This window comes from Diplotaxodon limnothrissa, linkage group LG5 (genome assembly GCF_057381915.1).
Source record: "Diplotaxodon limnothrissa isolate DT_005_m linkage group LG5, D_limnothrissa_male_GT1.1, whole genome shotgun sequence".
NCBI classification, from domain to species: domain Eukaryota; kingdom Metazoa; phylum Chordata; class Actinopteri; order Cichliformes; family Cichlidae; genus Diplotaxodon; species Diplotaxodon limnothrissa.
In genome coordinates, this window is record NC_140600.1 from 17,170,312 (window position 1) to 17,185,656 (window position 15,345).

Sequence of the window (15,345 nt, forward strand, 5' to 3'; positions counted from 1 at the left end):
TCCTGTCCAAAATACTGGAGAGGATCGTTCTTTCACAACTCCAGCCGTATTTGGATCTGAATGCCATTTATGATAAATTTCAGTCTGTTTACAAACCCTGTTATAGTACTGAAACGGCCTTGCTCAGAGTCCTCAATGATCTCCTTCTGATTGCTGACTCTGGACGCTCTTCAGTCTTGGTCCTACTAGATCTATCCTCGGCTGGTAGATCATAACATCCTATTAGCGAGGCTTGAACACACAGTTGGCATTGGAGGTGCCGCCCTTGATTGGTTAAGTCATACCTTTCTAATAGGTCCTTCTCGATCAATTTTGGCCCTTATTTATCCTCTGCTGCACCTGTCTCCTGCAGCGTGCCTCAAGGATCTGTCCTTGGCCCCCTGCTCTTCTCACTGTATATGAGGCGCAATCTTTGAGAAGTATAACATTACACATCATTGTTATGCTGACGACATACAGATGTATTTCGAACTAACTGATGATCCTGCTATGTCTTTGTACGGCTTTCGCGAGTGTATGCGTGAGGTCAAAAATTGGCTCGCAGGTAATTCTCTTATTCTAAATGACAGGAAAACTGAAATTATCGTGTTTGACAGCAGAGTCCCCCGTGGCCAACTCCGTGACGCCCTCGGTTCCTTTAACAGTTTCCTCACCGACACTGTTAGTGACCTGGGTGTATTCTTGGACAGCTCTTTTAAGTTCGACAAACAAGTGTCTTCTGTTGTTAAATCTTGCTTCCATCAATTGCGTCTTATTAGCAAGGCCAGACATTATGTTCCGCATAGGGACCTTGGAAAGCTTATCCACGCCTTTGTGACATCTAGGTTGGATTATTGCAACTCACTTTACTTCGGTCTTAACTCTCCTGTCCTCCATAGACTCCAAATTGTTCAGAATGCGGCTGCTCGTCTCATTACTGGTAGTGGGCGCCATGTCTCTATTACCCCTGTCCTTGCTGACCTGCATTGGCTTCCCATTAAGTATCGCATTCAATTCAAAATCCTGCTGCTTACCTTCCGAATTATTAACAATATAGCGCCAAGCTACCTCATTGAGCTACTTAGATTATACACCCCTACTAGAGCACTAAGATCATCTTCCCAGTCACTCCTGGTACTCCCGAGATCCCGGTTAAAGACTAGAGGTGACCGCGCGTTTGCCGTGGCAGCACCTGATTTATGGAATAACCTCCTCATCGCTATACGCGAGTCTGATTCCATCCATTTCTTCAAATCGCGGTTAAAAACCACTTATTTAGCCTGGCCTTTTCTACCAGTTAACGCCTGCTTGTCAGTTAGCTTAATGCTTATTCTTATCTTTGGCTTATTCTTAATTACTTTTAATCATTTTAAAAAATTTTGACTGTTTTATCCTTTACACTTAGTTTCCTTTTATGCTTTTAGCAATTCTTTTGCTTTTGTGTTTTAATGCCATTCAGCCTGCTAGCATGTTTTGGTACCTTGCCCCATAGCCCTCATCCTTCCCTGTTACTTCATCCTACTCTCTTGCATGTTAAGCACTTTGGTACACCACTGGTTTTAAATGTGCTATATAAATAAAGTTTGTTGCTGTTGTTGTGTTTTATCCACCACCCTTTACCCATCTACATATTTAACGGGGAAGCCAAAATGCTCCCACACATGAGATTTAAGTGATGCTGGAGGTTTCTGGAGGTCCTCTGCTCCTTCAGTTGGACCGCTAGCGCTGGCCATGACTATTGCTTGAAAGACTGACCATGCGCAGATTGCGCATGAAACTTGTGCAGTGAAACTTTTATTTTCTTTTTCGAATCTTCGGATCATGTACGTACCGAACCATGGAGAGGGATCGGTTCGGATCACGGGTCAACAGTGATCTGTTGCACCACTACTCACTACTGAGCCACAATGACAGAAGAGACACGAACAAAATATAGCATAAAACAGTATTTGTCCCTCCTTTTATTTGTGTTATAGTGAATGTTATGTGAGGCCTAATGTTAACATAGAGTAAGTTTGATGGGTCTCTGTAAACATCATGTTACCAGTATGATCTAGTAAGAGTATAATGGATTGAAAGGGAATTCATTATAATAACACAGTTCAATAGTATTTCTTCACTAGTGGTTGGCAAGCCATCTCAACGAGCAATTTCCTTCAGTGACCTGAAACTGGACCTTCAGTGAAGGTCCAGTTTCAGCTCTCCCACCTTGTGTTATCGGCATTCTGAACAGAGGAGAAAAAAGGGCCAAAGAAACACACTTACACCGATTCTTTAAGTCTCCAATGTGCGGGAACCTAGCTTGCTTTAAGAGGCCAATGATATGTTATTGGCTGAGGAGAAACTCCCTCTCTTGTAGTCAGACCTTAACTGGCCCAACAACATGCAGGTGTGTGATAATGTGTCACACTCAGGTGCAGAGAGAATAGCAGAAATACTCAACTTTGGAACACAAAGCAAACCTGATGCACACGCACACATTCTCTCACACACAAGAAGAGGGAATAAGAGAGTGAAAGAGGGGAAAAGGTTTACTGCATTTATACTCCCACTTTTAAGACAGTGAAATGAAAAAGCTTTTTTGTGGGTGGCATAAACATATTTTATCTCAGTGTTGCTGTTCAGATTCATGATTCAGTTTCTTTGATGGGAACACGTGTGTTATGTGTCGCCTGAAAAAAAGTTGTTCCCATGTTCAATATATATTTAGTTTTCCTGTTGAGATATACTGTGTGTATGTATGTACTAGGGGTGCAACGATATTCGTATCGATATTGAACCGTTCGATACAGTGCTTTCGGTTCGGTACGCATATGTATCGAACAATACAAAATTTGTAATTTATTTTATCAACTTTCCTTCTGATGATGCTGTCTGTGTTGAGCGCTCAGTGAATCTGCGTTCGACTACTCATTCAGATCTGGCGTTTGGAATTATTTTGGTTTTCATGTGACGTATGACCCTGAAGGTAAGCGAGTCATGGATTAAAGTAAAACAGTATGTTGGATGTGCCATGCAATGCTCAATTACATGGGTGGGAACTAGTGTGTTAGCGCAGTTAGCTCGTTAACGTGTTGGCCGTCTAGCCCCATGCACGGGGCGATCGGCGGTAGCTCGTTAACGGAGATTTGCCGTGTTGTGGCGTTAAGGTCATTTCAACGAGATTAACCTGAAAGCACTAGTGGGAACACAACGAATATGACTGCACATTTACGCCGACATCATCCTAGTGCAAAGACAAGTGGAAGCAGAAAAAAAACAAGCAAGCATGCTACTAACTTTAGCCGAGTCATTTAGACAGCTGTTAGCACATGATTCTCCTTATATGTTTAATATGCTGCTGAGAATATAGCCCAGAAGAAGCGGATAGTATAGCTTTTATTTTGGAAAGAGACATTTCTCTGCAATAAACTCTCTTTTCCAAAGATGAGTGATTCCTCAATCAGATACAGGGCTCGCAATATCGCTAGCCCAATGTCCCGGGGCTAGCGATTTTTTCAGTCGGGCTACCAAAATCTATCTCTGCCCTGCCCGTCGGGCTATTGTAGGAAGGAAAAATATATGTCAATGCTTTTGCATTCTTTCGGAAATGTAGCTGGGTAATTATGTCATTGGCATCGGTGAGCCACTGTCAATATGTGACATATTGAAATCGCGTTTGAATTTGCGCTTGTTTTTTTGCTTTCACTTTGCAATCGCGCGAACTGTGTATAGAGGGCGACAGCACTGATCTGTGAGTGATGATAATTTGCGCACCAATTCCTCTGACATCGTCTTATTAATCGTTAGCTTACTATGCAAACATGACAAGTGAAATCTCCCGCAGCTTAAACATGTGAGAGGTTGATCGCGCAGAGAATCGCTGAGCTTATGTGAGTGAGTGTGTAAAAGCAGCAGGATATATATTTGACTACGATAACCTAGATGACTGAGAACCTTCACAGACAGATATATATTTTAGTTCTGCTGAGCCAAATAAGAGAGGTCAGGGTGAAGAAGTGACAGCCAAAGAAAAGCTTACCACAAAACGGAGAAGTTATGACAAATCAGACTATAAGGCAAAAAGAAAGTGCAGCTTTATGGTTTCATGGACAAAAGAATTTCTGTGGCTGCAATATGACGAGCTAAATAACCAGGGCTGCACATAAGTGGTCCGCAGGTGCGCATTCGCTGTCAAAATAAAAAACACGCACAAGGGTTAGGGTTAAATTTAAAAACTGTACTTTTGAGTTAAAATATATATTTATAATTTTAATAAATGACAAATTAAAAAGGCATGAACATTTTTTTTGTATCGAAAAAATATCGAACCGTGACACCAAAGTATCGAACCGAACCGAACCGTGAATTTTGTGTATCGTTGCACCCCTAGTATGTACGTATGTTTGTAAATGAAAAATTAATAAAAACAGACTTTTTGGGTTAATTTAGTGTGAGCAATGAAAAATGTCACCATCCTAAGGCAGTAATTATGGGAAAATATCATGTCACTACTGTTGTTGCTCTTTTATTGTTTTCTGCTCCAAACATCTTTACCTTATGTATTTGCCAAGTGCTAAAGTTAGACCTTTCTTAGAGCTGGTTGGGAGAAAGTTAGCTCTGTGTACAAGCAGACAAGCTTAAGGAATACAGATTCAACAGTCATTCATACGTTTAATTAGGGATTCTGTGTTGTCGTGTTTCATTTACACAGTACACACAAGGGAAGTGGACTAAACACCTGTAATTACAGACAAGCAGACACGCAGACAAGCTTAGGGAATAAGGATTCAACAGTCATTCACACCTTTAATTAGGGACTCTGTGTTGTCTTGTTTCATTTACACAGTACACACTTAATTTTTTTTTAAAAAAGAGACAGAATTATTATAACAATTATGTACATGTTTATTGTAACATTATATGCTGTTTGTCAACAAGGTCTTCTATAAGGGCAATACAGAAGTAGTAGTAGAAGAATGATCATTTGTGTCATGCTCACTTTTAACAGCCATTCAATATATCTTCATATTTTATAGAAACGTGATAATTACATGAACAAGCTCATTAACAGTGTACTGATAAAATCTGTACATAGGAAGTTCAGTCTGTGCATAGTGACAGTTGACTTACATAGTTGAAACTGTAATGAACAACATAGAGAAGATCAACTGTGGTGATATTTACTCTTATTGATATAATTCATAATATATATATAGCTGTCAGTGTAGTTTTATGTTAGTAACATCACCTTGAAATATTTTTCCAGAAATTATCATTTTAAAAGCTCTTCTAAACCAAGTGTAAAAGAAAGCATAAATAAAGGGATTGAGCATTGAGTTAGAAACTGCAAACCAGTTAAATGGTTCAAGAAGCACATAAAGTATAAAACTATCCAGAGGAACAAATGAATAATTAAGAAAAAGAGGAACCCAAAAAATTAAAAATATTCCAATAACTATGGTTAATGTCTTTGTGGCCTTTCTCTCCGTACTGGAAACTGCTTTAGACTTTGTGTTCTGAGAAATTGTATTATGGATGCTGCGTGCCTGCCTCAGTGCAACAACAAGAATTTTGGTGTACATGAAAAGTAAAACTATTGTTGGGATATAATATACTACCACTGATGCGGCAATGAGAGCGAAAACGCAACTTGTGTCACATTCGTCTAAAATAAAAAACAGCAGGAAGACAAAAATTCCACACAAGATAGCAACAGCCCAACTTCCAAGGCCCATCTTCATGGCAACACAATCAGTTATTTTAGTTTTATATATCAGAGGGTGGCAAACAGCATAATATCGATCAACAGAAATACAGCACAAATTTAATAAGGAAGATACACCCATTGTTACATCCATTGTGCTTCTTAAGTTGCACAGTAAACTGTATATATACAAACATGGCTTTAGAGACACTGTCATGCTCAAAGGAAATATTAAAGCACCAATTAGTAGATCAGCCACAGCCATAGAGAGGATAAGGTAGTTTGTAGGAGTGTGGAGATATCTAAAGTAAATTATAGAAATTATCACAAGAAGATTTCCACATATTGTAAGAAGCATAAATGAGCTGAGGACAACATATAATAACACACATAATTTGTTCTTTTGTGAATCGCAGAGAAGGAAGCTCACAGTATTAACAGTCACATTGAATAACTCCATGACTCCCTGTCACAGCCCTGGAACAAGTTTCAATTTTCAGCATTCAAAAAAACATTTCTTTCTCTGTTCTCATGAACAAACAAACAACCAATGCATTCTTTAGGTTGTCTACATACCTGTATGAGGAGTGTGTTAAGAGACTTTTAACATGACAGTCACATGACTGTAACATTTCTCAGCTAATTAGAATAACGAATACATTATGCACTTGTCCAATTAAAAATGAGAAACGTATGGCCGTTGCTGACATCACAAGTAGTGATGAGTTTGCATGTGTGTTTATGCATGATTTGTATTGTCATCCCAAATTAGATGAACTGGCAATAACTATTTGTGGCCACTTCTAATAAAAACAATTTGTTTTTAAGGTGATAGTGTACAGTTGACCTTTTTCATTGTTTGTTAACACCTGAGCACTGATAGCACAACATCTGCAGACACTATAGAAAAGCATGTCCATGATGATGAGTGCTAATATTGTTGTATCATCAGCAAGCGTGTTGATCTGATCTGTGCTGAATTTGGCAGTGCAGTAATCTGTCACCACAGTAAAGAGCAGTTGACAAAGTACTCAGCCCAGAGTGCAGCCCTGCTTTGGTGATTTCTTACTGCCAACACATACTGTCTGCTGTCTTTCTGGCAATAAGTCCAAAATACAATTACAGCATGAGATAATAAAACTGAGCAGAGACAGCTTCACCATCTGCTTCAAGCTGATTTTGTTAAAGCAGGGGTAGGCAACTCCAGGCCTCGAGGGCCGGTGTCCTGCAGGCTTTAGATATCACCCTGGGTCAATACACCTGAATCAAATGATTAGTTCATTATCAGTCCTCTGGAGAACTTCAATACATGTCAAAGAGGTCATTTAGCCATTTAAATCAGCTGTGTTGGATCAAGGACACATCTAAAACCTGTAGGATTCTGGCCCTCGAAGCCTGGAGTTCGACACCTGTGGTCTACATGCTCTTCCAGAGGGGTCCAGTGAGATCGAGGAGGGGGTAAGATTTTTAAAGTGACTGATTAACACTTAAAATCGAGCCAATTAATTATTTAAAAGAATATAGACCTCTTGTGCTGAAGGTAATTTAATCTGAAAGGAAGTGTTAAAACCAATGTTTATAACATGAATATAAATAAGAACAGTGATTATTCTGCAGAGTATTCTGCAGAGTAAATTCTGCATTATTTTAATATCATTATTCTGCCTGAAGTAAATATTTGAGAATAAAGAAATGATTCATTCAGTTAGTCAAACCTACTCAACCTGAATATCTGAGCTCATCAGGGAACATTATCAGAAGTTCTGGGTGAGGATGGAAGACCTCAGATATGGGGACATGATGAGCATGACCCCTACCTTCAAAGGATGCAGGATTTATGGCCTAAAGAAAAAACAGAAAGGAAGACAACAACAACTTGGGAAAGGAGTAATCATGCCTTCACAGATTTGAAAAAGGAGGAAAACATATCTCTGAAAGATCAGAGAGTTTAAAAGCTTACATGCTTATGCTTTAAGAACAAAAAAGAGGAGAAAAAAAGAAGAGATGGGAGACTCAGAAGAAGAAATCTGTATCACTGGAAGATTCTCACTTTAAATTGGACCTTTGGAGATGTGAGATGGGATAGAGGTAAGGCAACTTTCTCTGGAGGTACTGGCCAATCACCAATAAACAATCGCTTTTGCCTTAACTGTATCTGCCCTGCGCTTTTCCCCTTTTCCAGAGGTGGGACCAAGTCATTGTTTTGCAAGTCTCAAGTAAGTCTCAAGTCTTTATCCTCAAGTCTCAAGTCAAGTCTCAAGTAATGTCAGGCAAGTCAGAGTCGAGTCTCAAGTCACTGGTGTAAAAGTCCGAGTCAAGTCACAAGTCTGAAACTTTGAATTTCAAGTCCTTTCGAGTCTTTAAAAAAAAACAAACGAAAAAATAATGTTGCAGTTATATGCTAAATGTAAATATACACAAATTGTGAAATTGCACCTCTTTAAAATGCAGCTCAATTAAACCTAGCTCCAAGAATAATTTTCACCGACAGTTCTGAGATAAGCTGCATGTTATTCTTGGATGCGGTTGTAGGACCAGCTTTAAAATCGCATGACAAAAATATCATACACATTAAAAAAAACTGTATCACCAACGTAGCCTGGACAACATTTGCTAGTTAGATGAAGTCAGCTATATCATCTTAGCATATTTATATGCATATTTATAATTATACGGTTCTTGGAGTGAGTGCACACACTCATGAAGTTTAGTAACTTCAGGTCACTGCAACAAGCCCAGGTACAGATTACCGACGGATGGGTACAGCACCTTGAAATGCACCGTGTAGAACGAAAGACCATCGTACGTATCATAAGTTTACCAGTCTCACAAATTGTCGTCATAAATACACATTCGTTAACCGTTTATTAATAGGACCTTTGAGCTCAACGGTAATTAATTAGTAGTGGAAATAATTTCTGGTACCCATCACAGAAATGTAGCAGTGACAATAATATTGTATGCTGTAATCGTACTGGGCAATTAGTGATACAAAAAACCTGTTTTATCCTGTGAATAAAAGTATATGTTTTTGTCAATGTACCATAATAACAGAAGCGAAACGCAATATTGTGTCAGGACAATTCACTATTTATGCACAATAAATAAAGGAGCATAGCGCGACAATTTCTGTTCAGCGCCAGACTTGCTTGTAACCTATATCACCAATTATGTTAAGAAAAATGACGTATTAACTACTAAAAAACACTGACCTTCGTGTAAATGCTTGGAGCAGACTAACATGTGAGCCGGAGTGTTCTGGGACGTTATATTTGATCTTTGAATGGCTGCAATCCAGGCCATCCGTCGCGTCTTTGTTACTTCGGAAACATGGCTTGAACAATTTCTCTTCAACGACGTAATCCGATAACAACCGATCTCTTTACCTGTCGGCTTCCCGTGGCTGTCATGCGACCGGCTATTGCAGTTAATAATACAACGGCTTCTTGCCATTTTTGTGTTTCTTTTTATCGCTGTATAACTGATTTTAATTGAAAGCCTGCGTGCGCTAGTACCGCTTGCCACGAGTTCCCAGAATCCTTTGCGGTTCTACCCGTGAATGACGTCACATTTTCAATCTCTATATAATATGCCTGTTAAATTTTATATTTGGGGTAAAATATCAAGTCTTTTCAAGTAAACCGGTTCAAGTCCAATTCAAGTCCCAAGTCATTGGTGTAAAAGTCCAAGTCAAGTCACAAGTCTTAGAACATTTTTTCAAGTCAAGTCTAAAGTCATAAAATTAATGACTCGAGTCTGACTCGAGTCCAAGTCATGTGACTCGAGTCCACACCTCTGCCCTTTTCACAATGAACCCTAGGAATTTTACTGTCTCAACGTGACATAGAGGCATTTCCAAAAGACACTGGTGAACCAGAAGGACATCGGACTTATGCTCCTGGACAGACTTTGAGAAAATACGAATGTCATCAAGGTAAACAGGCACAAAATGATTAATGAAGTCATGTAGCATGTCATTGAAAAGGGGTTAGAAAACTGGGGAGACATTAGCCAAAAAAAGTATGGCAATATTCAAAGTGGTCCAGATGTGTCTAAAAGGCTGCTTTCTATTAATCACTCTCTTTAATTCTTATCAGGTGGTAGGTTTGGTGAACAGTGACGCACCCTAAAAGAGCTGAAAAGCAGAGGACAAAAAAGGCAGAGGATATTTAGTTTTAACAGTAATTTTGTTTATCCCACAGAAATCAGTGACAGAAGTGTTACTGTCTTAAGTGACAGATGATTCCAGCGGCTAGTGTACTGTACAATCAAAATTGCTCCCAACAAACATAGATGTTTACATCAGCACTGTAACTTGCACTATTTTATCAACCGATTCACACTACAACCTGGGTTTGCCTCTTATCTGTATTCAATTTTATTTAATTCTAATAACTGTACAGTACTCTGTTTTTGGTAACTATTGTCCTTGATGTAAATATGTAAAACAAAATGTGTATTTTTCTGTTCTGTGACCTGTGTACTGTTTGTTTGTATATGTGTTTTAAATTAAATGATGATTCTATTCTATTCTATTCTATTCTATTCTAGTGAATTGGTTATGTAACTATATAGATGGCTTGAGATGAATGGAGCATCTGGTAGCAGAATGATTGTGCAATCATATGGAAGCAGCAGTGGTGGTGTAAGTGAGAGGGTGAGATCTTTACTAAATACCTCAGCAAGGTCATGATATACTTCTTGTACAGTTATGAATACTAAATCTACCAGGGGAGTGGCTGACTTTAAACACTGTTGGAGACAATCGAGGTTCCACCCAGAAATACTGTTTTTCTTAAATCAATGTGAAGATTATGCAAACTGCCATTAGACAGAACAGAGGTACAGCGCTTAGGAAAGAGAGAGACAGAAAGTGGTAAGTCAATCGGCGAGGACAGAGGGATTCTGCCAATTATGAGGCACAGTAGTCTGTTTTCTGGAAATGGCATTCCAGTGACTCAAAATGGTACTGAGTAGTGTTTATGGTATAAGGCATATATATATTTATAAGGCATAACTGAGCTCCTGGACACTCTGAGGGGAAACCTGGCAGCATCAGATGGACTGAAATATAATGCATCAGAGGTATTGTATTGGTCAGCCGACTGTGGAGGGCAGTCAGTGGTGTCACTTCCTTAATCCTCCAGGAACTGCCTGCATATTCTTCCCACACAAGGCCACGAACTGCGTGCAGCATTCGATACTGTTGACCATAATATCCTATTAGAGCGATTAGAACATGCTGTAGGTATGTATCATATCTATCTAATAGACTACAATTTGTACATGTAAATGGAGAGTCCTCTTCACACACTGAGGTTAATTATGGAGTTCCACAGGGTTCAGTGCTAGGACCAATTCTGTTTACACTATACATGCTTCCCCTACGCAGTATCATTAGAAGACATAGCATACATTTTCACTGCTATGCAGATGACACCCAGCTCTATCTATCCATGAAGCCAGATAACACACATCAATTAGTTAAACTGCAGGAATGTGTTAAAGACATAAAGACCTGGATGGCCGCTAACTTTCTGCTTCTTAATTCAGATAAAACTGAGGTTATTGTACTCGGCCCTGAAAAGCCTAGAAATATGGTATCTAACCAGATTCTTACTCTGGATGGCATTACCTTGGCCTCCAGTAACGCTGTGATGAACCTTCAAATCATTTTTGACCCGGATATGTCCTTCAACACACATATTAAACAAATATGTAGGACTGCTTTCTTCCATTTGTGCAACATCTCTAAAGTTAGAAATATCCTGTCTCAGAGTGATGCTAAAAACTAGTTCATCCATTTATTACTTCCAGGCTGGACTACTGCAATTCGTTATTATCAGGATGTCCAAAAACACTCCCTGAAAAGCCTTCAGCTAATCCAAAATGCTGCAGCAAGAGTACTGACAGGGACTAGAAAGAGAGAGCATATTTCTCCTGTTTTGGCTTCCCTTCATTGGCTTCCTGTTAAATCCAGAATTGAATTCAAAATCCTGCTCCTCACATACAAGGTCTTAAATAATCAGGCCCCATCTTATCTTAATGACCTTGTAGTACCATATCACCCTATTAGAGCACTTCGCTCTTGCTCTGCAGGCCTACTTGTTGTTCCTAGAGTATTTAAAAGTAGAATGGGAGGGAGAGCCTTCAGTTTTCAGGCCCCTCTTCTGTGCAACCAGCTTCCAGTTTGGATTCGGGAGACAGATGCGCAGAGCCATTGCAGGGGGGTCGGGGAATGAATAAAAACAAAAGAATGCTTGGACACTGGACAGGATAATGGACAGGTTTTTGACGGGTCTCCCACACAAATGCAAAGCAAGAGATGAAGGACTCCCAAATATGTTTCCAAACAAACTTCCTTTCAAGCCAAATACTAGAAAATATGAAGAAGCATATCTTCCCTTTGGCTTCACCTGCACAAGTGCCAAGGTAGGTCTCTGCGACAGAATTAGTTTCCCCTGCGTCACGCAAAAACAGAATCCCACATTCTTGATTTTTAGTTCACAAACACTTCCTGTAATGACTAACTACTCCTGACATTTTGGAATGTTAGCTGTTTATACAGTAAAGTTACAGTGGGATACAAATAATATCAGGCTGATCCTGCCATAACTTGTTCCCCCTGTACAAATCACGGACAAACTATTGTTAGGTGGTGGGGGGTTGCGAAGATTTTTCTTGTAAAACAAAGGGGGACCTTGAAAAAAGTTTGGGAACCACTGCATTAGAAGATACCAGGCCCTCAAGCTAACCTAGTGAAGTCTGTTTCTGATTGTTTAGTCAGACACCAGAGTCTGAATGCATGTGAATGGGTAAATGTGAGAATGAGGTAAAGTGCCTTTACATGATCCATTCAATAATCTACTTTTTTACTATGTACAGCACTTTGGCCAACCTGTGTTGTTTTTAAATGTGCTTTTATGAAGAGGAAGGGAGAGAGGACGGTCCCTTCTGGTGCCGTCCTCTCTCCCTTCCTCTTCACCCTCTACACGACAGATTTCAGCCACTGCACAGAGACCTGCCATCTTCAGAAGTTTTCTCTGCAGCGGTTGGATGCATCAGCAGAGATGATGAGACAGAGTACCGGGCTGTAGTCGACTCCTTTGTCACGTGGTGGGAGCAGAATTGTCTTCAGCTCAACGTGGCAAAGACCAAGGAACTGATCGTGGACTTCAGGAAGACCAGGAAACACTCGACCCCTGTTTCAATCCAGGGGGTCAATATTGACATTGTGGAGGACTACAAATACCTTGGAGTATACATTGACAATAAACTGGACTGGGCGAAAAACACCACAGCACTTTACAGGAAGGGCCAGAGTCTCTATTTTTTGAGGCGACTGAGGTCCTTCAACATCTGCCGAACAATGCTCAGGATTTTCTACAAGTCTGTTGTAGATAATTCCCTCTAAGCTTTTCACCAAGTTGACGGATCTAGGACTCAGCTCATCACTGTGTCAGTGGATCCTCAACTTCCTCACAGACAGACCCCAATCAGTGAGGGTGGGAAAACAAGTCTCCCCCTCCATCTCACTCAGCACTGGAGTGCCTCAGGGCTGTGTTTTAAGCCCCCTGCTGTACTCACTGTACACTTATGACTGTGTAGCCACATCCGACACCACCTCCATTGTCAAGTTTGCTGACGACACTGCTGTTGTGGGCCTGATCTCCGACAACATCGAGACGGCCTACCTGGAGGAGATTAGGAACCTGGAGACCTGGTGCCAGGAGAATAACCTCCTCCTAAACATCAGCAAGACTAAGGAGCTGATCGTGGACTTCACTACAAAGCAGGCGAGGAATTACAAACCCCTCATCATCAGTGGCACGCCAGTGGAGAGAGTGGACAGTTTCCGATACCTGGGTGTCCACATCACTCAGGACCTCTCATGGTCCTGCCACATCAACACCCTGGTTAAGAAAGCCCGTCAGCGTCTCTTCTTCCTCAGAAGACTTAGAGACTTCCATCTGCCACTGAAGGTGCTCAAGAACTTCTACTCCTGCACCATCGAGAGCGTCCTGACGGCAAACATCTGCACCTGGTTTGGGAACAGCACCAAGCAGGACAGACGAGATCTGCAAAGGGTGGTGCGCTCGGCAGAACGCATCATTCAATCAGAGCTCCCTGACCTGCTGTCCATCTACACCAAGCGGTGCAAGTCCAAAGCTAGGAAGATTATGATGGACCTCTCCCATCCCAACAATGGACTCTTCTCACTGTTGAGGTCTCGGAAGCGCTTCCGCTCCCTTAAGGCCAAAACAGAGAGAATGAGGAGGAGCTTCTTCCCCCAGGCTATTCGGGGCCTGAACCAGGTGTAGGACTGGACTCTCCCAAACACGTCACTATAAGACTGGACTCTCACACACGTCACCACACGCACCACCACACATTTCCTATAATCCTATAATTCCTATAATTTATAATCCTTATCTTTATAATCTCTTCTGCTATTTGCACATTCTTTACTGTAAATTCCTAAGTTAATTTGTAATTTTTGTAGTAAACTGTAAATTGTAAATATTGTAAAACTTTTCTCCTGTCATTTAATGGTCGGGCATTGTACAGCTACAAGCATTTCACCCCCATGTCATACTGTGTATGGTTCTGTGTGTGTGACAAATAAAATTTGAATTTGAATTTGGCCAGTGCAATCTTCTATGCCGTTGTGTGCTGGGGGAGCAGGCTGAGGGTCGCTGATGCTAACAGACTCAATAAACTGATCTGTAAGGCCAGTAATGTTGTAGAGATGGAGCTGGACTCCCTTAAGGTGGTGTCAGAGAGGCGGATGTTGTCCAAAATAAAGACAATGTTGGATAATACCTCCTACCCACTCCATGACATGCTGGTCAGTCACAGGAGCATTTTCAGTGAGAAACTGAGAGTACCAAAAAGCACCACTGAACGACATAGGAAAACCTTCCTGTCTGTGGCCATCTCCCTGTACAATTCATCCACTTAACACACTGTATACTGCAATAGCTACACCCTTTTTGCACACACTCTCCTCTTGGACCAACAGATATTGATCCTGCTGGTGGTTTAAAGCCCTGTCCAGCTTTTCAAGAGTAATTACCTGTCTCCTGTCATCTCACAGCAAACTGTCTGGCATTCTGTCAATGCCAAGTATTGATGTGCCATACTGGAAAAGGTGAACAACTGTTGTGTGCAGATATTACCTAACACTACCAGTAGTGACACTGACCCGAGCCAAATGCAAATCTAGTAAGAAAGATGAAAAGAGAAAAAAAAAAGTTTGGTAGTTGCTTTATTGTTTGCCCGCTAGTAGACCTGTTGTTAATTTCATTACCACCAAAGAAAGATTAAACTAATTAACAAACCCCTATGCTATTTAACTGACCATTAACATAATAATAACAATAATAATAATAATTAGTTTGATTTTTAGCAATTTTCTGGAAGAGAATGACATTCATACAGCTCATACTGACATCTTCAAGTGCTACAAGCCACATTTTAAACATTTGTGTACATCACATCACTAATGAACCTAACATATGTCTTTGGATTGTACAAGGTAAATGTAGGGCCCAGAACAAATTCTTATTGGCACAGTGAGAGCATGCAAAGTCTTAGAGAACCACTGCACTCAAAAAAAGGAAATTCCTACTTTTGTTAAGTCTGGATTGACAATCCACAATCGAGGTAGTTTGCAGTGG

General features: G+C 40.5%; 1 protein-coding gene across 1 annotated transcript; it reads right to left on the reverse strand.

The window, feature by feature from the left end:
- Positions 1 to 5,180: 5,180 nt before the first annotated feature.
- LOC146631894 (trace amine-associated receptor 1-like) lies at positions 5,181 to 6,125 on the reverse strand. Its single transcript, XM_085353982.1, has one exon. It carries the CDS (start codon positions 6,123 to 6,125, stop codon positions 5,181 to 5,183), a length of 945 nt encoding a protein of 314 aa, XP_085210108.1.
- Positions 6,126 to 15,345: the final 9,220 nt, after the last annotated feature.

Coding starts and splice junctions, on each gene's coding strand:
- LOC146631894 (XM_085353982.1), bottom strand. CDS start 6,125: ATGGAGTTATTCAATGTGACTGTTAATACTGTGAGCTTCCTTCTCTGC.